Raw genomic sequence first — 25,483 nt, forward strand, 5'->3', positions numbered from 1 at the left:
CATTCCTCCTTTCTCAAGAAATTTGTCCCAAGACCTTGATTAGCTTTATACTCAGTACCAACTTATATTTCTGAAAAATGCTGTGTAAATGGACACTAATGCTGATTCAGGAGCTGAATTTCTGAGTAGCCTTAAAGGACTACTAGTATAGGAGATGTTTTCTATTTTGTCAGTTTCTTTTCCTGTCTAGTGGAAAACTCCCTCCTGGGGAGTCATCCGGCCCATTGGCTCCTTGAGGCACATTTTCTGCCGAATGGAAGGATGACTGCTGAGTTCTTGTGTTTTTCTGGGACTCCTGAAGTTTCTACTACTGCAGAATTCTTACCTTAACTGCATTCTCAATTCTAAAGAGTCATTCCTTCTTGCTTCTCATACCTTTCTTTTGGGGTTATTTTTATTCTTCCTCAAGTACGTTTTTTACTTTAGCATTTTCTATAGTGAGAGTCCATTGGTAGTAAATTCTTTCTGTTTTTATATCTGAAAATGTCTTTTTCTCACCCATGTTCGTTTTTTTTTTTTTTTTTTTTTTTTTTTTGAGACAGAGTCTCACTCTGTTGCCCAGGCTAGAGTGCCATGGCATCAGCCTAGCTCACAGCAACCTCAAACCCCCCGGGCTCAATCAATCCTTCTGCCTCAGCCTCTGGAGTAGCTGGGACTATAGGCATGCGCCACCATGCCCGGCTAATTTTTTCTATATATATTTTTAGTTGTCCAGCTAATTTCTTTCTATTTTTAGTAGAGACAGGGTCTTGCTCTTGCTCAGGCTGGTCTTGAACTCCTGACCTCAAGCGATCCTCCTGCCTTGGCCTCCCAGAGTGCTAGAATTACAGGGGTGAGCCACCACGCCCAGCCATCACCCATGTTCTTGAGAGATAGTTTTACTGGGTGCTATAGTTTGGATGTTTGTCCCCTCCAAACCTCATGTTGAAATTTGATCCTCAGTGTTGGAAGTGGGGCCTAATGGGATGTGCTTGGGTTACAAGAATGAATCCCCCCAGGAATAGATTAATGCCCTACCTGGGGGGATTGTCTGTGGGGAGTGAGTTCTCACTCTCTTAGTTCTCGTGACAGCTTGTTGTTAAAAAGAGTCTGGCACCTCCTCCCTGTCTCCCTCTCTCTCTCTTGCTTCCTCTCCCGCCATGCAATCTCTGCATGCACCAGCTCCACTTCACCTTCTGGTGTGAGTGGAAGCAGCCCAAGGCCCTCACCAGATGCAGATGCCTGATCTTGAACTTGCCAGCCATCAGAATTGTGAGCCAGATAAACCTTTTTTGTTTATAAATTACCCAGCCTCAGGTATTCCTTTATAGCAACACAAAACAGACTAAAACACTGGGCATACAGTTCTAGGTTGACAGTTACATTTTCCCATCATCTGGAAGATATTATTCCACTGGTTTCTGACTTCCATTTTTGGTCTGGAGAAGTCAGCTGTCTATCTAATAACCATTCTGTTGTAAATGTAGGTATGTTCATTTCTTAGGGCTGCTGTAACAAATTACTGCAAATTGGGTGGCTTAAAACAACAGAAATTTATTCTCTCAGAGTTCTGGGTGAGCAGTACAAAATCAGGGTGTTGGTAGAGTTGGTTCTTTCTGGAGGCTCTGAGGGAAAATCTGTTCCAAGCCTCTCTCCTAGCTTCTGGCAATCTTTGGCAATTATTGGATTATAGATTCATCACTCCAATCACTGCCTCTGTCATCACATGGTGTTCTCTATGTCTCTCTGTTTTCTCTCTCTCTCTCTCTTTTTTTTTTTTTTTTGAGACAGCATTTTCCTCTGCTACCCAGGCCAGAGTACAGTGGTGTCATCATAGCTCACTGCAACTTCAGACTCTTGGGCTCAAGCGATCCTACTGTCTTAGCCTCCCAAGTAGCTGGGACTGTGGCATGTGCCACCACAGCTGGCCTAATTTTTTTTTTTTAGAGACAGGGTCTTGCTATGTTGCCCAGACTAGTCTTGAATTCCTGTTCTCAAGCAATTCTCCCACCTCAGTCTCCCAAAATGCTGGAATTACAGGTGTGAGCCATTGCACCTGGCCTGTTTCTCTTTTTATAAGGACACTAGTCATTCTATTAGGGCCCACCCAATCCAGCATGACTTCATCTTAACTAACTACATCTGCAAAGACCCTATTTCCAAATAAGGCCAAATTCTGAGGTTTCTGGTGGACATGATTTTGGGGAGGGGCACTATTCAACATACTGCAGTAAGTTATCTGTATTTTCTCATGATTGATTTCAAAGATTTCTCTCTGCCCTTGGAATTCTACATTATCTAGAAAGAGATTTCATTTTCTTTATATCACTTGAGATTCTTGAATCTGAAAATTGGGGTATTTCAACAGTTCTAGAAAATTCTCTATTTTCTTTTTGAATATTGTTTCTCTTCCATCCTCTTTATTTTTTCTTCCTTCTGAAATTTCAGTTCAACATTTTCATTACATTCTTACTCTATTCTCTTTGTCTCTTAACTCTCTCTTTCAAACTCCCTCTTTCATATTTTCCATCTCTGCCTCATGGTACTAAAATCTGTTTAATTTCTTTATATCTCACTTCTAGTTCACTAATTCTCTCATTAGCTATGTTTAATCCCTGTTCAGCTCACCTATGGAGTTTCTAATGTCAATTATTATGGTTTATCATTTATAAAAGTTCAATTTGGTTCTTTTTCAAATATGCCTGATCAGCTGGGTGTGATGGCTCATGCCTGCAATCCCAACACTTTGGGTGGCCAAGGCAGGAGGATTGCTTTAGGCCAGTTTGAAACCAATCTGGGCAACAGAGCAAGACCCCATCTCTACAAAAAAGAGAAAAATTAGCCAGACATGGTAGTGTATGCATTGTAGTCCCAGCTAGATGGGAGACTGAGGCAGGAGGATCATTAGAGTCCAGGAGTTTTGGGCTGCAATGAGTATGATCAGGCCACTGCACTCTAGCCTGGGTGACTGAGTAAGACTTGCTGAAGTATGTAGGGAGCCCTTTCTTGAGTGGTGCATCTCTGTGTCTCTGTGTGTGGCTAATGGAAAGGAAACAAGGTGTGAAATGTAAAGAGTCAGAAGCCAGTTTGCAAAAAAATCTTTCCAACCAGTAAAATCATAAAATAGTAAGTGGAAGACTTGATTTTCAGTGAAGCTCAAAATGGAAATTCTCTCCTATATGACTAGACTTGATAATCCAGTAAATACCATTATGGACACATGATCTACTTTTCTTTTTCTTTTTTTTTTCTCTTTTATACTTTAAAAATTTTATGTATATTTCCTTTTCTAGTTACAGGAACTCCATTGAACATTTGTTTTCTAATGAGAATCCAGTGAAATAGAATGATCAAATTCCTCTGTACCTCTGTGTGAGGTACAAACCCTGGCAGAACTCAAACATCCCATGTGTCTTTGGATAAAATTGCATATTTTATGCATCACCCTGTATTAGTTGTCTGTAGCTGGGTAACACATTACTGCAGAACTCAGCACTCTAAAACAACAAATTTTCATTATCTCACAGTTTCTGAAGGCCAGAAATTTGGGAGCAGCTTAGCTGGGTGCCTCTGGATCAGGAAATTTTATGAAGTTTCATAAATAAAAATCTAAAAAAAATTAAGTTTTCCCTGGGGCCAAAAAAAGACCCTCCCACAAATGTTTTCTTTTAGCATTTCTTTTAGAAAAGTTGGAATCATAAATCTTTTTTTCTTATCTCTTTCGGATGTTTGTAAGTCTTTTTAAAAGCTAAATAAGCCTCTTGCCAGTTTTGCATCCCAGGGAAGTCTTTCTTAGGGGCAGAAGATTTTATTTTTCATTATATTTCCCCAACAGTTACAGTTAAGACATTGGTCAAGGTTGCATTTATCTGAAGGCTTGATTGGGGCTGGAGTCCTTCTTCCAAGTTAGTTCACTCACGTCGCTATACATAGAAGGCCCCTTGCTGGCTGTTAATAAGACTTCTTCATGTGGTTGCTTTAGTGTCCTCATGATCAGACAACTAGCTTCCTCCAGATTGAGTGGTGAGAGAGAGAGAGTGAGAGTGTGTGAGAGAGAGAGAGAGAGGAAGGGAGAGGAAGCCACAATAACTTTTATAACCTAGTCTCAGAAGTGACCAGCTGCCATCTCTATCATACTCTGTTTGTTGGAAGTGAGTCACTAAGTCCAGCCCACATTCAAGGGAAGGGTAATTAAGCTTCACCTCTTAAAGGAAGTGACAAGTAATCTGTGGACATATTCCAAAACCACCAAAACCATGAAATACAACACTGAGTGCCAACAAGCTGGTTAACTAGTATCACCAATTCAAAAAGTATTACATATTATTTCCTGCACAAGGAAACCAAAAATATCCTGAAATCTTGCAGCTCTTATATGAAAGAAACATGGTTGAAAATTTCCCAAATGTGACAATGGTCCTAAAAATTTCCATGATATTACCAAGAATGAGTTGAGAAGATGAAAGAAATGTTTCCAAACTATCAAAAAAATTTTTTTTCAATCAACCATGCTAAAGACAACTTTTTTATTGTCTCTGTAGAAAATATGTCAAAATCATTGTTATATGAAGAGGCAATCAAAGAGAAAGGCTATTACTGAAGTATGTGAGGTAGCTAATAAAAGTATTATTAATATTTTCTGGATTTTGTGTTCTTTGTGGTATCTGTGAGCAGAGCAGGCTTCATGGGAGAGAAACCAGGGCAGTTTCCCAGAGTCCAGTGCTTGGAAGGAGCCATGCTCAAAGTTTAATGTTTTGCAGCCATTGTCTTGAAATTTTTAATAATTTTATCTTTGAATTTGTGTTTTGCAAGTGAAGGCCAATGAGACAGCAGAGCATGAAACAGAGACTTGAAGCCTGCACACACACACGGCTCCACTTCTTGCTGCCTCCTTGCCTTCCCATGATGGGTTCTCCTTAGCCTGCTCCCTCTGCCCCAGCAATCTGGCAGGCTGGGCTCTACCCCCCGCCCCCGCCCTTGCCCAGTGGCCACTGCTGCCTTCCACTCAGGTGGAGGCCTGGGTGCAGGTGCAGAGTGGGTCAGGTCAGGTCAGAGTGGGTAAACTGTGGCCTCTCTGGTCATATTGGTAGCTGTCCGTCACCATGGTGTACTTAGCGGGCAACTCAGCAGGGGCAAGTCTCTCACCCACCCCTGATCCAGGTACTTAGCATGGAGGTTGCAATGCCGGTGAGGGTTGCTGTCTGCCAGGGCTTGGAGTGGTGGTGCATGGAAAAGGGTGATGCTTGACTCACCCTCCCTGCCCTGGCTGGTCAGTTGGTGGGAGAGGGAACCAGCCATCAGGCCCAAGTGCATACTCTGTCCAAGTTCGGTGTAGACTGTCAAGTGCTCCCCTGGCACACGTGGGCATCTGCACTGTCCCATCCAGCAACCCCACGCCTGAAGGCGGGTGTGCTCCCTTGGCCTGCTCGGTGCCTGATGGACCCACCTCCTCCCCACCTTCCTTCCAGTCTTCCTGGGTCTGGCCTGTGTCCATTTCTTCTGGACAGCTGCAGACACCCTCCATGGACAAGCCATGAAACACGAATTGTGCACTTTCAGAGCTTCCTTAGCTGAGTTAAATGCTCTGATATTTACATTCAAAACTGACATTGCCCGATATAAAGACAAAACGGTAAAAATTCATGATCATAATTTAAATTTTTATTTCTTCTTTACTGAGAACCACGTTAATAAACACCGCAAGTTGAGAGAGGGAGACTGCAATGGAAAAAAGTTTTATCTTTTAGTACTTTAAGAGCACTTCCCCCCTCCCCTGCTTTTTGAACCGGGGACCCCGCGTTTTCATTTTGCACCAGGCACCGCACGTTCTGTAAGCAGGTCGTTTGTCAGCTTTGGTTCCTTTGTGATTTGTTGTGACTTTCTCATCCTACAGAAATGTTCACTGTTCTAATGTTGCATTCTCCTTCTTAAAGACAGTCCCTAGACTGATAAAATCTTCGGACCCCCACACAAACCGCATTCTCAACATCTCCAATGTCGACCTTATCTTGAGTGACGCCATTACGGATTAATTTTTTTCCTCTTATATTTTTTCATGCAATAAGCCTGTAGAACTCTTATGGTAAGTGAGAGGAAGAAAAAAACTCTCACAAAAAGGGATCATTTCAAAAATTAAAGGAAAGCGCAGGCATCCGATGGGAGGCCGGAAAGCCGGCAGCGAGAAGTCGGCGAGGAGCCGGGGTCTTCCGCAGGCAGACCCCCAGGCTGCCGGGCGGGCCTGCGCTCGGGCACGTCCCCTTTAAGGGGCGGGGCGGCGGGCGGGGCCTAGAGGCCCGCTCTCCCAGACTGCCTCGCGCGCGCGCCGGCAGTTCGGCCACGTCCCTGGCCACGTCGCGCCAGCTCTCGCCATCTTCGCCGCTTCCTCTTAGGGACCGCAGCCGCCGCCTGAGCCGCCGAGCCCCGGGGCAGCCGCGCTGCGCCGACCGCCGCCGTCATGAACATCTTCCGGCTGACCGGGGACCTGTCCCACTTGGCGGCCATTGTCATTCTGCTGCTGAAAATCTGGAAGACGCGCTCCTGCGCCGGTGAGCGGCCGGGGAGGCCCGGAGAGGTTCGGGCGGGGGCTGGGTCGCCTGGAGGAGCCGCCGACCTCCGCCGCCCCGCAGCCCAGCGGGCCTGCGCCGGCCAGACACACCCCCTCGGCTGGCCAGGGGCGGGTACCAGGCCCCGGGGGGTAGCCTGTGGGCTCTCGGGGTGAGCGCGAGGCCGGGCCAAGGTGTCGCATCGCCGGGCCCCGCTCCGCACTTGCTCCGCTCGCGAACTTGAACTGTCGTGGTGGGGAGGAGCTAACTGGACGGCGCGGGGCCCTGTTCTGTCTGAAAAGTTTGGGGTGGGGAGTCCGTCGGCCGTGTCCCCACCCTGGGCTTTGATGGGGCACTTCTCCAGGCGCTCGGGCGGGGTTCTGAGTGGAGGGTCCGGGGTGCAGGGAGCCCGCGAATCAATGGGACGGGCGGGAGGAGGATGGGCAGGACCAGGGCTGGCTCGGCCTGACGTGGCAGCCAAGCCAGCTCGGGAGGTGGGGCGCGCGGGGAGAGAGGTCATCTTACTCCCCATTCTGCCCCTTATAGGACTGGGCTCTAGGTTAGGGGGTCAGGTCGGGCCTGTCTTTAGAACTGTGTGGGTTTCACCCAAGCCCTCGGGTCCAGGATCACACCTGCCACGGGAGGAGCTGTGGGGAGGTCTTAAGTGAATTTCTTGGCGTAATTAATGCAGCTTTGAGAAGCGAACTGGTTTGTCAAACTCCGAGTGCCTCCATCTAATAACGGATTCTCTTAAGTCTGCGGCGCCGGTACTGAGGAGGTCTCATGCAATTCCTTGCTCCACGTCACCAGTGAGTTGGCTGCTTCCCTCTTCAGGAGTACATATTTCATGCAAGCATTGCTGGGAGGCAGTGAAACGAATCTTCCCAGATCATAGCCGTGGAATTTTACATCTAATTAATCCTAAGTGTATAAAAATCGCAAATTTTAAAATAATTTCTTTAAAAATTCCTTAAACTTATTTTTCATGGATATGGCCTCAGCAGAATAACTATTGTTGAACTCAAGAACTTAGTTTTTTACAAAGGCAGTAAAAGATGGAGTCCTAAAGGACCTAGGTGAAAGAGACTCCATTTACCAGATTTATTTCTAAAAATTTCCACATCTAAAGTAACACCACATCATTGATTCTGCTGTCTGCAGGCCTCACCTATCTCCCTGGAACCTAGCTGAGATCCAGGAAGTAACCAAAAACAAGAATGACCTTTGAGCCATCACAACGAATGTTACAAAGTCCATGTAACAGTGTGTGGGACTTGGAGGTGATCCGAGAGGCTCAATTGTATGGTTTCCAATGATAGCAAATTAATTGCATTAATTATGGTACTGATGTTGAAGCACTTGCTATGTACTAAGTGGTCTTCTGAGTGCTTTATATGGCTTATCCCAGGTAATCATTAAAATAACCTTAGGAGGTAGGTGCTGTTGTCCCCATTCTCTGGAGGAGGGAACTGAGTCTCAGGGAGGTGAGTGAATTAGTGATAGAGCTAGATTGAACACAATTAGTAACTAACAGTTAAGGATTAGATAACTGTCTGTCTACTTTAGCCTAAGTAATTTTAGTTTAAACATTTGATGCCAGACCAGTGGCTTAGGTCATTTTTTGGTTGCACTCAGATGATTTTTTTTTTTTTCCTTGAGACAGAGTCTAGCTCTGTCACCTGGGCTAGAGTGCAGTGGCATCATCATAGCTCACTGCAACCTCAAACTCCTTCGCTCAAGCAATTCTTCTGCCTCAGCCTCTCGAGTAGCTGGGACTATAGGTGCACACCACCACGCCTGGCTCATTTTTGTGTTTTTTTGTAGAAATGGGGTCTTGCTGTTGCTCGGGCTGGTCTCAAACTCCTGACCTCAAGCGATCCTCCTACCCCGGCTCTCAAAGTGCCAGGATTACAGGCATGAGCCCCTGCGGCTGGCCCAGATGATGTTATTTTTAATCTTTAGTTTTGTTCCAAAATCTGTGTGAGTCTCTTCGTCGTCTTCCATATGTTTCTCAGATTCCCCTCCACTGGCAAGTCATTAAGCGTTGAAGTGTGCTGTCTCTTAAACTTGATATTCAAACTGAGATGTTTGGGAGAATTTACTGCAACTCTAGAAATAGAATTCTTAAGGGAACCTTGAGTAACAAGGAGAAAGGGAGAGGGTGTGCTATTTTGTTTACTTTTTAATATTCACTATTTTCATTTGAGAGATTTAGGAGTATCAAGGAAAATATAAAATACTTTAGCTAAAATGCTAAAAAAGGAAAATAAATAGGTGAGTCAAGTTCATGTGTGTTTGCCAAGTATTCCTTGGGCATTGTTAAACTATTCTCATTCTCAGACTTAGGATGATTTTTGTTCTGATTTTTGAGTTTTCCTGGTCTTTTAAAAATCAAAATCGCCAAGATCATTTATTCAGAATTAAATGTTAAATTTGACAGCCTGCTTTGTTTTTCCATATTAAATTATAAAAGTTGTTCAGAGACTTTTGAAAGAGTAAGAATTTGATACGAGTTTCTCAAGTAACTGGAATAGGAGACATGTATATCCAGGTTGTGTTTCTCATTTTGAAAATACTGGTATTGAGGTTCATTTTTGGATTTTGGCACCTGTTTTGAACATGCCTGCAGCCTCAGAACCAGGATGCTTTTTTCCCTTAAGGATCAAGGATGAGCCAGGCTAATGAAGAAGCTAGAGATTCTGTTTTCCTGGCAGTCTCATTCCAGAACAGATGCTTTTAAGTACCTATTTTAAAGTGGGGGCAATGAGTTGATCTTGTTTGAATCTGTATTCTCTTGTGGCTTTATCTGCTACAGAGGGGTGCCAAAATGAAATGTGAGTTTCTCATATTCCTGAATTATCAGTGCAGCTTAATCCACAGTATGTTCAATTTATTTTTGTCCCAAACACTGACCTGGATAACCTTGGGAGAACAAGCTGTGGTTTTTAGATAAAGGGCTTCATATGTAAATTTTCCTATAGGCTGATAGTTTTTGATAGTGCTGTATCTACTGTGTTTAAATTACTAGTGGAATCCTTCTGAGATCCATGAGCCCTGAGCTTTCCTCCCTAGTCTCTCTCCTCCCTTCCTTCCACTGTTACTTAGATTGTTGTTACTTAGGTTGTAAACTTTTCATTTTACCAAACACTATACAAGGGCATTTGGTGTCCCTACATTTCACATAATTGGACAGTTTGTATTTCCAAAGTAAATGGGAAACACCTCATCTTTTATTGTCAACATTGAGTACTTCAAGAAGCTTTTGCTTCACATTGTCAGCTCCCTCTTTGTAGCAGCTGTCACCTTGGTTCTTTGAGAACCAGTCTCTTGAGCAATCATTACTCTCAAACATTCTTTGACCATCCCACTATGTGCAAGGCACTGGCATACAATTCAGAGCAGCAGCTTGCAGATATTAAAGTTTCTGCTCTCAAGAAAGGAGCAATGGAGTGGAAATGATATGAAATATAGGAAAAGATAAAAATGTAGGGTGTCAAACCGTCTAGATAGTAAATCTTATGGGTATAAAGTGGCAAGAAGGATCCTCTGGCTTTCCAACAAGGCGTGAATAAGACCTCTGTGAAGAAAAGTATAAAACTTCGCTGATGGACAAAGAAGATAACCTGCATGTATTTTCATACCATGGTCCTGGATGGGACCAGGCAGGCTGATGAGGAAGCAAGGTGATACATCTCTCTAAATTAATTTATGAATTCAAAATATCTTCAAAGTTAATGACGATAAACTGAGAGAAATAATCTGTAATATATCTAAGTAGCAAAGGGTTAATATCCATAATAAAGTACTCCTGCAAGTAAAAAAAGCCTGATAGGAAAATGGGCAAAGTTGGCAGTTCACGGAAGACTAACAAAGGACCAATTAAGCATGAAAGAATGCTCAGCCTCACTAGGAGTTAAGAACATGAATATTAAAACAGCAGTGCATACTGTTATTTGCCCACTGGAAAAAGTAAAAGAGGTTTACGACCTCTAATGTAGGGAAAGGTGTGAAGAAAAAGGCATTCTCATCTGACGTTAGTGGATATGTAAATTGGCATAGCCTTTCTAGGAGAAATTTGACAATACTTATCAAAGTTTAAAATGTTTGTCTTTTTTTCAGTTTATGTGTTTTATTTGCATTATTTTGGGTTATGGATTTTTTTTAATTTTCTTAAATTTTTTAATTGATACAATATAATTATATATATTTATGGGACACAGTTTGGTGCTTCAGTACATGTATATGTTGTATAATCAAATCAGTGTAGTTAGGATATCCATCACGTCATGCTTGCTTTATTTCTTTGTGATAATATTCAAAAACCTCTCACCTAGCTATTTTGTCATATATAATACCGTACTGTTGACCATTGGCAGTCTACTGTGCAATAGAACACGGGAACTTATTCCTCCTATCTGATTGTAACTTTGTACCCATTGACCGACCTCTCCCCTCCATGTTCAGGTCTTTTATCCCAACAATTCTAGGGAATCTGTACTACAGAACTTGTCACCTGTGTGAACAGACTATATATACGTGAATAAAAATGTTTGTTGGGTCTAAATAAGTACAAAACACTGCCTATAGAGATGTTTGTGCGGTATTATAAATATAATTTAAAATTTTATAATTAAAAATTATGAATAACCCAAATGTCCATTAATGGAGTAGTTGCACAGATTGTGGTACATCCACACTGGAACACTGTGCAGCCATTAAAAAGAATGAGCTAGAGCTATAAGTATTAACAGCTGGGAAAGGTGAATCTGAGATATTAAATTCAAAAAACAAGTTGTAAAGCAGAAGATTGACTGCATTTTAAGGGGTAAACACATACGTGGGTACACACACAAACACACATTGGGAAAGGGACTTTTAAAAAGCCTGGAAAGTTACACTTAAGTAGAGGTGGGAGGGGTGTTGAAAGGTCCTTTCACTTTTTATTCCATATATTTTAGCCCAGTTGTAATTTTTAATAAAATAATCAACAAGGATTTCTTTGAAAATAAGGGGAAAAAAAGACAAAACAGTATATATAGTAGGAGCTGTCATTTATCAAGCATTTCCAGGGGCAGGTATAGTGTAAAGCACTTTAACTTTTTCTTTTTCCAACAATCCCACAAAGTTGGTATAATTTGTCTGCATTTGAGAGATGCAAAAAATGAGATTTGGGGCTGGCACGGTGGCTCACACCTGTAATTCTAACACTCTGGGAGGCCGAGGCGGGAGGATTGCTTGAGCTTAGGAGTTTGAGACCAGCCTGAGCAAGAGCCAGATGACGACTCCCCCTCGCCCCCCGCCGTCTCTACTAAAAATAGGAAAAATTAGCCCAGCATGGTGGCAGTGCCTGTAGTCCCAGCTACTCGGGAGGCTGAGGCGGGAGCATCACTTGAGCCCAGGAGTTTAAGGTTGCTGTGAGCTAGGCTGATGCCGTGGCACTCTAGCCTGGGCAACGGAGCAAGACTCTATCTCAGAAAAAAAAAAAAAAAAAATTAGGTTTGGGAGGCCAAGTATATTATGGGCCCAGGCTTACCCTGTGCCTCAAGGGGTAAGCTTGAACTTAGACCCTCTTTGACTCGAAAGCCTCTTTTTTCCAAACTCACATTCTGTGATAAGTGAAAAGTGAAAAACTGTTATGAAAACAGTTCTCAACTATTGGGCTGCTGATTCCAGGGAAAGCTAATGGATTTTAGAATATCCAGATCCTTTGGAACCATGGGTAGGAGCGCAGCTGTTCAGTGTTGCTGGATATATTTTCCTGGTGGTCTAACCTATATTGCTTGGTTGCATTCCCTGCTGTTACCAGGACAAGAATCATTGATTGAAGCTTTTCTGTTTGGTTGAGTGATCTGTTCTATAAACCAATAGGAATATAAGAAATGCAACTTCTAACCTGCAGTATAATTTAAAACAACACTCACTGAAGTGTATAGTTGTGGGCTTTTATTAAATTTAACTTTGGCTGGGCATGGTGGCTCACATCTATAATCCTAGCACATAAGGATTGCTTGAACCCAGGAATTCAAGACCAGCCTGGACAACATAGTGAGACTCCATCTCTACAAAAAAAAAAAAAAGACCAGAAAAATTAGCTGAGTGTGGTGATGTGCACCTGCAGTCCTAACTACTCGAGAGGCTAGGGCAGGAGGTCTGCCAGAAGTTGGAGGCTACAGTGAGCAATGATTACACCACTGGACTCTCAAGCCCTTGTCTCTGAAATAATAATAATAATAATAAATTTAACTTGGTCCAGTGGGATAAGACAAGAATGATGTTATGTTTAATGACTGATTTCCATTTAACAAGTTATACTTCTTAATACGGATGTTTGGTACATTTGATATTGAGACATCAGTTTCAGAAACATTTACCGGAGTATTCTGTGAGAGCTTATTACCTGATAGCATTTGCATGCTTTGATCTCAAAACAGACAGAAACTGACTATGGAAGCTTCTCTGACTTAGTAGCAGGTATTCCACTCTCTCCCCCACAGAAGATTTCCTGCCCTACCCCCTTCTGTCTTCAGCAGGGATCCCCAACTTCCTGTGAAGACAGGACAGTTTTACTGTTTTATTTTTTATTTATTTTTTTTTAGTTTTACTGTTTTAAAGGAAAAAGCTACTACTTGCTAATCAAGATCCCAGGCCAAGGAGAACAGTGTAGAACTGTGTAAGCATCCTCAGATTTCCAGCTTGGCAGTTCCTGCATGGATTCTATACCATGGGACAAGCTTCAGACCACATGCTGCCTGTCCTCTCTCTGCCCCACACTCACTCAGGGGGCTCTCCCACCCTATAGCCGGTAGTAAATTAGGGCAGAGCCCAGAGCACATTGCCTATTTACAGTCAAAGAGACACAGTATGACTTGGAAATTCTTCAGAAGTGTTATCCCAAAATACCACAAAATGAGAATTTGCCATGATAAAGATAAAATGAATTCTGTTTTCTTTTGTCCATTTGTTCATTCATTCAGCAGATATTTTCTGAGCCCTGCTGTGTGTCAGGTCCAGTGCCCAGCACACGGAATATAAGATGGAATAAGGCATGATCCCAGCCTTTAGAGGTCTCGGTATCGAGTGGGGGGGTTTGGGAAAGGGGAGGCAGGAACCAGATCATCACAGTGTATTTTTATAAGTCCTGTAATTGGAGCTGCTAGGGTGGCAGCTGGCATGAAGTAGTCCCCATTATGTGCTTGTTGAATGAATCAGCAGCCCTGTGGGAAGGTGTCTTCAGAGAGGACCTCCCAGAGGAGGTGGTATGTGAGTCAGGTCTCAAAGGAGGCTGGTAAAAGCAATATGATGGTCCCTGCCTGGTTTTTAGTATAGGAATGCTGAAAACGAGGATGAAATTTCAAATCTGCTTGCCTTTCAAAGTTCCATTAGAATAAACTATTTATGAGAATATTTGCCTATCTGTATCCTGTAAGTTTTTATTTATAATGTGGGAAAGAACCATATAGGAGATAAACTGCAAATTTATCTCTCAGGCCTTCAACAAATATCAAATGTGGTCTGCCTGCTCCCTATTCTTTCTTCCCCCGTTTGTATTCTCTCTCCAATTTCTCTATGTTAGCATCAGCCTCGTTGTTTCTGCTTTGGATCATTGATCTCTGATAGAAAAAAAAATGTTCTCCATTACTGGGGAAAAAAATAAGCAGCAGATTTACTGTCTGTATCTCCTCCTTTGGCCGTTAAAATTGGTTTCTATTGATGGATATGGAAGGGTAGAGTCAACTTTTTTTTCAGTTTCTGTTTAGGTGTTCTTGTGAACAGGCTGAGACTGCAATTATTCACACTGAGAAAGTAACATTCTTGCTGGGCACGGTGGCTCATGCCTGTAATTCCAGTGACCCTGGTGGCTGAGGCAGGAGGATCGCTTGAGGCCTGGAATTCAAGACTAGCCTGGACAACATAACAAGACCTTGTCTCTAAAAAGTAAATTAGCTGGGCACGGTGGCACGCGCCTATAGTCCCAACTAGTCCCAGCTACTCAGGAGGTTGAGGTGGAAGATGCCCCAAGCCTACAAGTTCCAGGCTGCAATGAGCTATGATGACGCCACTGTACTCCAGCCTGGGTGACAGATCTAGACTCTGTCTCTTAAAAAACTTTTTTAAAAAGTAACGTTCTTACATCCAGGCTTTTAGTTTCAGCAACCTGCAAAATGATTGTAAAATATTAAAAAACAGTGAGATTTTCACATTCTGAGGAGTGTTGTGAAGGATGTGAGTGCAGTGACATTTCTGTTAAATACATACTTACTAAAATGTGCAGTGGTCTGATGTTTGCATTGTAGATGAGGGTGGGTGGTTTCTGACATTTAGTCAACCATTAGTTTCCTTACTTCAGATACTGGCTCTCCAGTATCTGAAACCTATAGTTCTTGTCCTTTGTCACGTAAATATTTGGCCAAATATAGATGTCAGAAAAGCCATGTGCACACGCTGTGAACTTCAAGTCTTCCCAGCTGAGTCTGGCTGTGCCACAGTGCTCTGGAGGTGGGTTGATTGGTTGGAAGTGGAAACAGCTTCAAGGCATTAAAAAAGATTGGCTGTAGTTCCAGGTTCCTACCCTCATGTTGCCATAGCATCCAGGAACGTTTTTATACTAATAGGTTGGTTGTGTGATGACTCTAAGAGACGGAGTTTCTAAAAAATTTTAACATTCAAGTAAATGCTGCCCTCAGCAAAGAAGTCACCTTGGGGGAGGTCATGCCATTATTCCAGTGGGAGTTACTGCTCAAACTCTTACCGGAGTCAGTGTTCCTCACATGATTCCTCGTCCCCTTAATCAGAGTAGATCCCAACTCCATTCTCAAAAGATTTGTCACTATGGAGATATTGTTTTAAAATGGAAAAAAGATCCAAAGGTAACAGTTAAGTTACAACACTAAATAACAGCAGAATTATTGAAAGAAATTTATTCCTACCTAAGGTGATATATTTGAGAAATATAATGTTCATTTGAATGATGTATATCCTGGTATATTGGAGGTGGCATAACAAAGTCACTTTGCTATAGTCCCCCATTCACCCATCATAGTAAGACAGAAAAGTTGTTAGAGCCTCCCAAAAGAAGCATGTTCAAGAATGTTAAGGGGGGCCGGGTGCGGTGGCTCACGCCTGTAATCCTAGCCCTCTGGGAGGCCGAGGCGGGTGGATTGCTCGAGGTCAGGAGTTTGAGACCAGCCTGAGCGAGACCCTGTCTCTACTAAAAATAGAAATAAATTATCTGGACAACTAAAAATATATATAGAAAAAATTAGCCGGGCATGGTGGCGGCGCATGCCTGTAGTCCCAGCTACGAGGGAGGCTGAGGCAGGAGGATTGCTTAAGCCCAGGAGTTTGAGGTTGCTGTGAGCTAGGCAGATCCCACGGCACTCACTCTAGCCCGGGCAACAAAGTGAGACTCTGTCTCAAAAAAAAAAAAAAAAAAAATGTTAAGGGGAAAAAAACCTCTAAAACTGCTCTTATTTATTCTGTGTCATCCCCAGACCTGGGCTTTTGACCCCAAGAGCCCCACTTCCCCTAGCTGTACTTCCTGCACAGTGTGATTCCCATTACTGCCTGAGCTCCACCTCCTCCTCCCCCTGCACCCCCATCTGTGGAAAAATTGTCTTCCATGAAACCTGTCCCTGGTGCCAAAAAGGTTAGGGACCGCTGATCTACAGGATCATGAAACTCCTCAGGGCTTTTCTAATACTTTCTTTTTGTTTGTTTAGGTATTTCTGGGAAAAGCCAGCTTCTGTTTGCACTGGTCTTCACAACTCGTTACCTGGATCTTTTTACTTCATTTATTTCGTTATATAATACATCTATGAAGGTATGGTATGGCATCCAGTAGAATGTGTTTTATCTGTAATGCACAGACCTGTGGAAACTGTTAATTTATGTCAACTTTGTAGTCTTAATTAAAAATCTTCAAGAATAATATCTAAATATGCTATTCTTGCCTTTAAATATCTTAGACCACCTTGTACGTATAACTGGGAATAAATAGCTGTCATTGTGCATATTCTTTCTGTTTTAAAACAGTTTCTAGGTAAAGTACTTAGAAGTTAGAGATTTTTTAAGTTCCTCAAGTATGATAAATCTTCTAAAGCTCTTGATAACCCTGTAAGAGAGAGGGATAACTATTATATTTTCAAGCAGTGGAAAATTACAGACTCCCCAGAGAAATCCAGCAAGTTGGTACATAACAAGGAATTAAAGCCAGGACTCCTAGTTGCGGTGTCTCATTTTGCTGCTGTGTGAGGAACTGTGTGTAGGCTTCTACTTTTTTTCTTTTCCACTTAGTCAGTTCTTCTTAAATTTCTGCTGTGTGTCATCTTTATTACATTTGCCATGCTTAAATAATATGTACCATAATTTACTTAATAATATATTTTTTAAACCTTTTCGTTTTATGCATTGGTTTCCATGACACCTTTGTCATGTATTTTTCCTAATTCACATTAAAACAAATGTATAACTATTAAAATACAAAACGTTGGGCCAGGTGCAGTGGCTCAAGCCTGTAATCTCAGCACTTTGGGAGGCTGAGGCAGGAGAATTGCTTGAAGCCAGGAGTTGGAGACCAGCCTGGGCAGCGTAGTGAAACCCTGACTCTACCCAAAAAAAAAAATTAAAAATTAGCTGGGTGTGATAGCACACCTAGCTGCTTGGGAGCCTGAGTTAGGATTGCTTGAGCCCCAGGAGTTCCAGGTTACAGTGAGCTGTGATTGCTCCACTGCAGTCCAGCCTGGGCAACAGAGCAACGCCCTATCTCAAAAAAAAAAAAAAATACAAAATGTTGGCATACTACTTAACATCTTGTATGCCACTGGTGGTCCACGTACCACACGTGGGGAAGTACTGGACTAAGTGAGCCTCAGTTCCTTCCCATAGTCATTGAATTCATGCTTGTGAATACCTACAGAGTCAGGCACTGAGGATATGGAAGAAAACAAGGAGAAGTCTTACAGTCTGGTGGGGGATAATAGACGGAGCATCACAATACTAAATAAATGACTGCACAAATAAATTACTAAATAAATAAATGTGTACTGTGAAGGAAAAGTGTAGGGGCTCTTGGAATAGGTAATAGGAGTCTGATTTATAAGAAACTAAGAAAATGCAGTTTCTTTTAAAGTTAAACTTAATATATGATCTAGCAGTCCCACTCCTAGGTATATACTCAAGGGAAATGAAAACTTATGTTCACACAAAAGCTTGTACACAAATATTCATAGCAGCTTTATCCATCATCCCCCCAAACTGGAAACAATCCACTTGCCCTTTAACTAGTGAGCGAATAGACAAACTATGGTACATCCAAACAATGGACAGCTTCTCAGCAATAAAAAGAAACAAATTATTAGTATAGTAAATCTCACTTAATATCATCAATAGGTTCTTGGAAGTGTGACTCTAATTGAAAGGAAATATAATGAAACCAATTTTACCATAGGCTAATTGATATAAACAAGTTCCTATGGCATATTTCTGGTCACAAAAACATCACCAAACTTCTAAGTAAAGACCAAAAGACTTCTAATATTAAACACTGAAATAAGTGTAAGCTATACATACTTCTAAGAAAGATTAATAAAAACAAGATAATTACCCAGTTTTTGGTGAATCAGTAAGAGATGGTGGTTATAGTGGTGGTGGGTTAAACCAAGGAATACATGTTTGCAAAGTGAAAATTGTAAGGAGCCAGGTCAAAAGCAGATAATATCAAATATGGCAGGCTTGATGAGTGCTTTCATGCCACATTGTTTATTGTTACACATTCATATGATTATCATAGATTTTACAAAATTTTTTTTTACAATAATTTGTATTCATTCATTCATTTTCCAACTCTCCAATTCCATCCAGTTCAGGGTCACGAGTGGCTGAAGCCTATCTCAGCAGCTTAGGGTGTGAGGCAGGAACCAACCCTGGATGGGACGCCAGTCCATCGCAGGGCATGTTCACACACACCCCCCACACTCACTTATGCTGGGACAGGACATTGTAGACATGCCAATTCACCTAATGTGCACAACTTTGGGAAAGTTGAGTACCTGGAGAAAACCCACAGAGATAGGAGAACATGCATATTCCACACAGTCAGGGATCAATTTTTTTTTGAAACAGCGTTATTCAAGGACCTGCTGTACCTGCCACAAATTTGATTGACTCTCAAATGCATTATGCTAACTGAAAGATGCCAGACTCAAAAGTCACACTGTGTGACTCCATTTATGTGGCATTCTAGAAAAGGCAGTACTATGGACAGAGAATGTATGAGTTCTGAGGTTAAGTCTGAGGGAGGCTTGACTACAAAGGAGCAGCATAGTAGAATTTTGGGGGTGTGGAACTGTTCTGTGTCCTAATTGTGGTGGTGGTTATATAAGTCATAGAACTATATACCCACCAAAAGTGAATTTTACTATCCTAAAGCCAAGGGGAGGCCGGGCGTGGTGGCTCATGCCTATAATCCTAGCACTCTGGGAGGCCAAGGTGGGTGTATCATTTGAGCTCAGGAGTTCAAGACCAGCCTGAGCAAGAGTGAGACCCTGTCTCTGCTAAAAAAAAAAATAGAAAGAAATTAGCTGGACAGGCCAGGCGCAGTGGCTCACGCCTGTAATCCTAGCACTCTGGGAGGCCGAGGCGGGTGGATCGTTTGAGCTCAGGAGTTCGAGACCAGCCTGAGCAAGAGCGAGACCCCATCTCTGCTAAACATAGAAAGAAATTATACGGACAGCTAAAAATATATATAGAAAAATTAGCCAGGCATGGTGGCGCATGCCTGTAGTCCCAGCTTCTCTGGAGGCTGAGGCAGGAGGATTGCTCAAGCCCAGGAGTCTGAGGTTGCTGTGAGCTAGGCTGACACCACGGCACTCTAGCCTGGGCAACAGAGTGAGACTCTGTCTCAAAAAAAAAACAAAAAACCACACTTTAAAGCCAAGGAGAAATAAATCTTGCCTTTCTAAATACATGGGCAATATAAAAAGCTAAGGAAGTTGGAACCATTGAAAGGTATTGACAACCTGGTATTTTTTCTTTTCTTTTTAGCTTATCTACATTGCCTGCTCCTATGCCACAGTATACCTGATCTACATGAAATTTAAGGCTACCTACGATGGAAATCACGATACCTTCCGAGTGGAGTTTCTGGTGGTCCCTGTGGGAGGCCTCTCATTCCTAGTCAATCATGATTTTTCTCCACTTGAGGTTAGTTCAGAGGTTATTAGGTGGTCATGTCTGGTTCCTTAGGTAAATAGACCTGTTTGCAGATAATGTGAGTTTTTGTGGATTTTTTGGTTTTTGTTTTCTAATTTCCCAAACTTCTGGTGCAACATTCACTATTTGGTGTAAAAAAAAAAATCATGGATAAAAATTAAGCACCCAAGTATTTGGGTGTCTACAGGCAGCTTATTGCCTAACTCCTTTAGAATATAAACTTGAAACTGTATTTCATTAGCTTGACTTCTGTGGTACCAAACAGAGAGCCCTGCCTGTCCCAGTGTTTGAAGAACATGGTCTTTTCCCTACTCTGACCCAAATTTTGTTTCCTCTTCATGTACAGCAGTTGCACATTGATACCGTGTCTGTGACTCTCCTAAGCACCGCAGCTGCACTCCTCACCTTTATGAAAGGTGGTGTATGGTGCTCCTGGCACTGTGCAGTGCTCTGCTCTGCTCTGCTCCTAAGAGCTGCTGCTTAGTATTCTGGAGTTTTATCAGGTTACAGTGCTGCTCTTGGCGTTTGACAGGTGCTGGGAGTGCCTGGACTTTTAAAACACTCAAGGACTACTTGCAAGTCCTTCTGTCATCAGCAGAATAAAGTAACATGTTGAGCAGAGAGTCTGCATAGTTACAACTCCAGTTTTTTACAGCTTTGATTCAACCACACCAAAAAGTTTAACGATTAAGAAAATCAGTGAAAATATTTAGGTAGTCTGGTGAGATCAGTTGGTGAGGGAAAACAGCAGTGAGGAAGTGGAAGGAATCTGTTTATCAGTATTGTCAACCTTGGTGGAAAGCAGGGTTGATTTGGGACCCCAGATCTGGATTAGGGCAAGCTTAGTTTATCTAGGAGGGACATCTATATGTAGATTCACAGAAAATTGTACAGGGAAGAACAAGACATTGGACAGACAAGGTAATGAACATTCAAAGAGGTAAATGACGAGGTTACCCAGCTTGTCATTGGCAGTGCCCTGACCCTTAAATGTTCCTTAAATTTCTGTGATTTATACAGATACCAAACTGCTCTGTTTTGGGCTGAGATGCCCACACCCTCAGAATCCCCACTTTTTTAAAGCTGCTTTACAGTAAGTCAGGAATGTTCCCTGTAATATTGGTGGGCACTGGATCCTGACTGAAGTTTGCTGTTTCTCTTCCAGATTTTATGGACCTTCTCCATCTACCTTGAATCAGTGGCTATCCTCCCACAGCTCTTTATGATTAGCAAGACTGGCGAGGCCGAGACCATCACCACCCACTACCTGTTCTTCCTGGGCCTCTATCGAGCTTTGTATCTTGTCAACTGGATCTGGCGCTTCTACTTTGAGGGCTTCTTTGACCTCATTGCTGTTGTGGCCGGCGTAGTCCAGACCATTCTATACTGTGACTTCTTCTACTTGTACATTACAAAAGGTATGTCGGGTGCTACCTGCATTGTTCCTACAGTCACGTGTTCTTTTAGGAGCTTGCTTGCCCAGCTCCCTTGCCCCACACTCTTCTAATCTGGCACTCTCCAAAGCAGAACTGGCTTCAGAAAACATTTTAATGATTGCCAAATAAAATTCTGGATCAGGGTATTACCTGGAATCCTACCACTCAGAGATAATCTCTAATTAATGTTTCCGTAAACATAATGCCAGATATCTCACTATGTATATACATAGATGCATGATTTAAACTATACATGCTATTCTATACCCCGTTTTTTATCCCACTCACATTTTTTCATGTCAATAAGTAGAAATCTGGCCGGGTGTGGTGGCTCATGTATATAATTGCATCACTTTGGGAGGCTGAGGTAGGAGGATCACTTGAGGCCAAGAGTTCAACACCAGCCTGGACTATATAGCAAGACCCTATCTCTACAAAAAATTTAAAAATTAGCTAGGTGTGGTGGCATGCACCTACAGTCCCAACTTTTTGGGAGACAGGCAGGAGGATTACTTGAGCCCAGGAATTCGAGGTTACAGTGAGATATGATTATGCCACTGCACTCCAGCCTGGGTGACAGAGCAACACCCTGTATCTAAAATAAACAGACAAACATAATTTTCAATAGCCATAGAGTATCTCATGTGAATATGTACCATAATTCACTTACGTTGTATATTTTTGCATTCATATGAATGTAGAACATGTGGACTCTACAAAAATCTGATGAAAGCTATGGTCCTTGCTCAGGAAAATGTATATTTATACATATGCACACAAATTTATGCATATACTTTTAGGGGATTTATGAGCCCTTAAAACCCAACCACAGATCCCAGGCTAAGAATTCCTGCTGTACAGTAAAATTCCTGATGGTGGAATTACTAGGTAAAAGAGCATATACATCTTATCTGATACTTTTTTAATACCCCAAATTTCATAGACCTCCCTGTATAAGTTATATTTTAATATATGTTGATTAGGGTGAAAGTCATGATAACAAAAAGCTGCTATGAATTTTGTGGCGCTTTCAATCAAATTTATATTTTTTAAATACAGTTGCTATTCCCATATACTTTACTATGTAGAATCTTGTGTATGACATACTTCTAGTAATGGGAAGAAGGAAAATGTAAGCTTGTCAATATCAGTAACCTTTTGTTTTGTCTTCCTCTCTTTAAAATTCTAGTACTCAAGGGAAAGAAGCTCAGTTTGCCAGCGTAAGTGCCAAAGACCATCACCAGCATCTGTCCTTCAGGGTGCTCGGACAGAATTCTTACCACAGCAAAGGCATAAGATGCTTGATACGGAAAAACAGAAACTTAACTCTTTTGTTGCAGATAGTCATCAGTGGCTCTGTAAGAACACAGAGGAAAAGAACCAGAAGGTTTCTGTTTAATGCATCTTGCCTTATCTTTTTTTATTACTATGTACAAAGATTTTTTTACACAAAGAAACTTAATGCTGTATTAATAAATTCAGTGTGTAGCTTCAATTGGAATAGTTCTAAAAGTGAAGATTTTGTGAGGAATAAGTGCAAACTTTTTTTTTATTTTAAAAAATTCTCTGACATTGTTGAGTCTTTGTGTCTGCAATGAAATTGTACTCCTTGACAGTTGGTAGATTATATATTCTTCCATCTATCAAACTTGCATTCCACTATATTTATTTTTTGCCAAAAGATGAGTTATATTTGTTTGAAATCTGAGACACTATGTTCAATTCGGTAAATCTGTTCAAATTTACTCCTACCTGACATGGAAATCCTTCCTTGAACATCAAACACTACATTTAAGGTCGGTAAGGATGACTTGCAAGCCTTATGGTTTTCATTACCAAAATTTTAAGATTCTGAATGTAGATGGAGTCTCATTTAAGAGTCACCAAAGGTGCCTGCCCTCCTTCCCTGGTGAGACGTGTCAGTTGAGACTGTCCTGAGGGTACTGAAGAATTCAGTGGGCAGGGGTGCTGGCCACTTGCCATCTGAGTGTGGGGCAGGAGGGACATTAATGATATATTTTGGATATAGGACTCTACTCCTCTGAGGACATGAACACAAGTTCACTTTAATTTACAGTAATTTACAAAAGATTACTACAACCATGCCCATGCTCAGATTCAAACAGTTTTTCGTATCATTTTTGGGTAGTAAAATGATTTATAATGTTTTTTAATTGGCAGCACCAATTACCATTCCTTATATTCTTTCTTTTTGTGTTTTTTTTGTTTTTGTTTTTTTACTGAGCTCTTGCATGACTTACCTTGTGTTACCATCCTAAACAAACATTAAACACAGAATAAACTGTCTTTTTTATGAATTAGGCTTTTGGAACATCCTTTGTTGGGATGATTTTTTGTTTGTTTTTCAATTGGCAACAAAAGCTCCATAGGGCTACAAACATTTAAAGTCCACTTCCTCTGTAAAGCTTTCTGTATTTTGTGAAAATATTAGAATTTTTTCCTCCTGATTTTGCCATTATATTGATTTGCTACATTTTTTGATTTATGCAAAAGGCTGACTTCGTTTTTATGTGATGCACCATAAATGTTAAAGTGTTGAATACTAACAGTGCTTACTACAAGAAGGATCTAGTATTTTTGCTTTCTGCGTTAAAACATCTTGTGGAGGAAGGGAGCAGGATGGGTTTTATTTTTATACAGCGTGTGTCTTAACATCTTTCCAAATTGGCAGTGTAACTGCATAGTTTAACCTCCCATCTTGTCTCCCTCATTTTACTTTTCCCCCCTTGCCTCATGTTTATGCTTTTGTGTGCCAGAGTATCTTTTGTTCCAGCATCCTAGTCTTCGTTTAGTTTCTGTGGTCTGTTTTCATCATCCTTGAGAGATTCTGAGAGTGTGGAAGGGTGGAAAGTCCAGTCGCAGTAAGTCGATCAGACTGCTTGCTGCCCAGACTGGGGGTAGGGGGGGAGGCTCACACCTGTCTTTGTGCACGTAAAGGTCAAATGCAAGCTGGGACCGTTCATTGAAGAGCACCATGCGCAGAACAGGATCTGGAACCTCAGCATATCGATGGCATCTGTAGCCATTCTACTGAAGTAAAAATAAAACAGGCATAGTTGTTACCACCATTCTCTGGTCAACCAGGATGACATCTTAATAACAAGGGTGCCCGAGTTGCAGTGTGGGACTAGGCCATATCCTGGCCAGTTGGAAACAGAGGCCTTGTGTGACACGCCTTATGAAGCACTGTTTCATAGTTACTTTCACTTCCAGAATAAAGGTTACCAGGTAATGAATATTTTTTATGGAGGTGCTTTGTTTTTATTTGTGTGAATTTTAAAAATGTGAGCATGAAGACAAAGTTCACAAATTTGGCCAGTGGATGATAACTCTAAAAAAAGTCACTGGCTGTTGGCTACTTACAGACACCCAATCCAATCACGTAGCATTTGATTAAAGTTTCCTGCTTCCTCATACTCTGGTCAAGAGAGGAGTAGGTAGAAAAATAGTTTTAATAGAGATTATGAATTATGGGGAGCCTAAGTAAGAAAAGCACAAGCTTTGGGCTCAGACTTGTCAAGAGTCTTGGCTCTCATACCTGCAGTTCCTACGAGCCTTGTTCCGCCTCGGTCATGTGGAGCAACTCCTGCGGCAGGATGTCCGTGAGGTTTAAATGACCCCCTGTCCGTAAGGCTCCTGACCCAGAGTGGTATACTTTCAGCCGCTCCTTTTTCCCCTCCTGTTCTTTGTGCTTAGCTTGGGACCAGTTCCGGCAGGAGTCCTTTGGCCCATTTGATCATATTGGTCAGTATTACTAGAAGGTTCAGAGCCCTTTTTAGGAGAGAAATATGTGTAGAATTGTCACTGTATTAAAATTCACTCCTATGTACCTTCAAAAACCACCCATCTGAGGCTTGGTGACTGGTGATTGGATCTGGGCTCCGTGTGGGTTTTCCTGTGTGCCTTCGCCCTCTAGTGGCCGGATGTGGGATTTCCAAGGAAGCCGAGGTCTGCCCAGTACCGCCTGCACACCTATCTGGGTTGACTTTTGTAGTGTGGAATCTGAGTAGGTGCTGTGGGTGTTTCTCTTCCAATTTTGAAACAATTCCCTCTTTTATTCCTACAACGTAAAAGCAAGTTGCAGCATAGCACAGCACTAATCCTTTTAAACAAGGATACATTTTTGCAATATTAAAATATAAGACTCCAACTCTGTTCTGGTTTCACCTTAGGCACTTAAGGAGTGAGTGTCTTTAGGGGCAAACACTACACTACATTTGACTCCGTTACCAAAACAGAATGAAAATACAGAACCTATTTACTCATCTAATAAGGTTTCTGTGACAATCAAGGGAC

At 41.9% G+C, this 25,483-nt stretch overlaps 1 protein-coding gene across 2 annotated transcripts; it reads left to right on the plus strand.

The window, feature by feature from the left end:
• Positions 1-6,281: 6,281 nt before the first annotated feature.
• Positions 6,282-24,423, plus strand: KDELR2 (KDEL endoplasmic reticulum protein retention receptor 2). 2 transcript variants are annotated; one of them, XM_045541302.1, is made up of 5 exons: positions 6,282-6,524; positions 16,241-16,341; positions 19,563-19,721; positions 20,896-21,148; positions 22,356-24,423. In XM_045541302.1, exons 1-5 carry the CDS (start codon positions 6,434-6,436, stop codon positions 22,388-22,390), a joined length of 639 nt encoding a protein of 212 aa, XP_045397258.1. In that variant the 5' UTR covers positions 6,282-6,433; the 3' UTR covers positions 22,391-24,423. The 2 variants fall into 2 exon arrangements, with proteins under 2 accessions (XP_045397258.1, XP_045397259.1); XM_045541303.1 differs by lacking the exon at positions 20,896-21,148 and having other exon boundaries at positions 6,297-6,524.
• The last annotated feature ends 1,060 nt before the right edge of the window (positions 24,424-25,483 follow it).

The sequence above is a fragment of the Lemur catta genome, chromosome 2, assembly GCF_020740605.2.
Source record: "Lemur catta isolate mLemCat1 chromosome 2, mLemCat1.pri, whole genome shotgun sequence".
Classification (NCBI taxonomy): Eukaryota; Metazoa; Chordata; class Mammalia; order Primates; family Lemuridae; genus Lemur; species Lemur catta.

Coding starts and splice junctions, on each gene's coding strand:
- KDELR2 (XM_045541302.1), top strand. CDS start 6,434: ATGAACATCTTCCGGCTGACCGGGGACCTGTCCCACTTGGCGGCCATT. Junction 16,342..19,562: donor TATATAATACATCTATGAAG/GTATGGTATGGC, acceptor TTTTCTTTTTAG/CTTATCTACATTGCCTGCTC. Junction 19,722..20,895: donor ATGATTTTTCTCCACTTGAG/GTTAGTTCAGAG, acceptor TTTCTCTTCCAG/ATTTTATGGACCTTCTCCAT.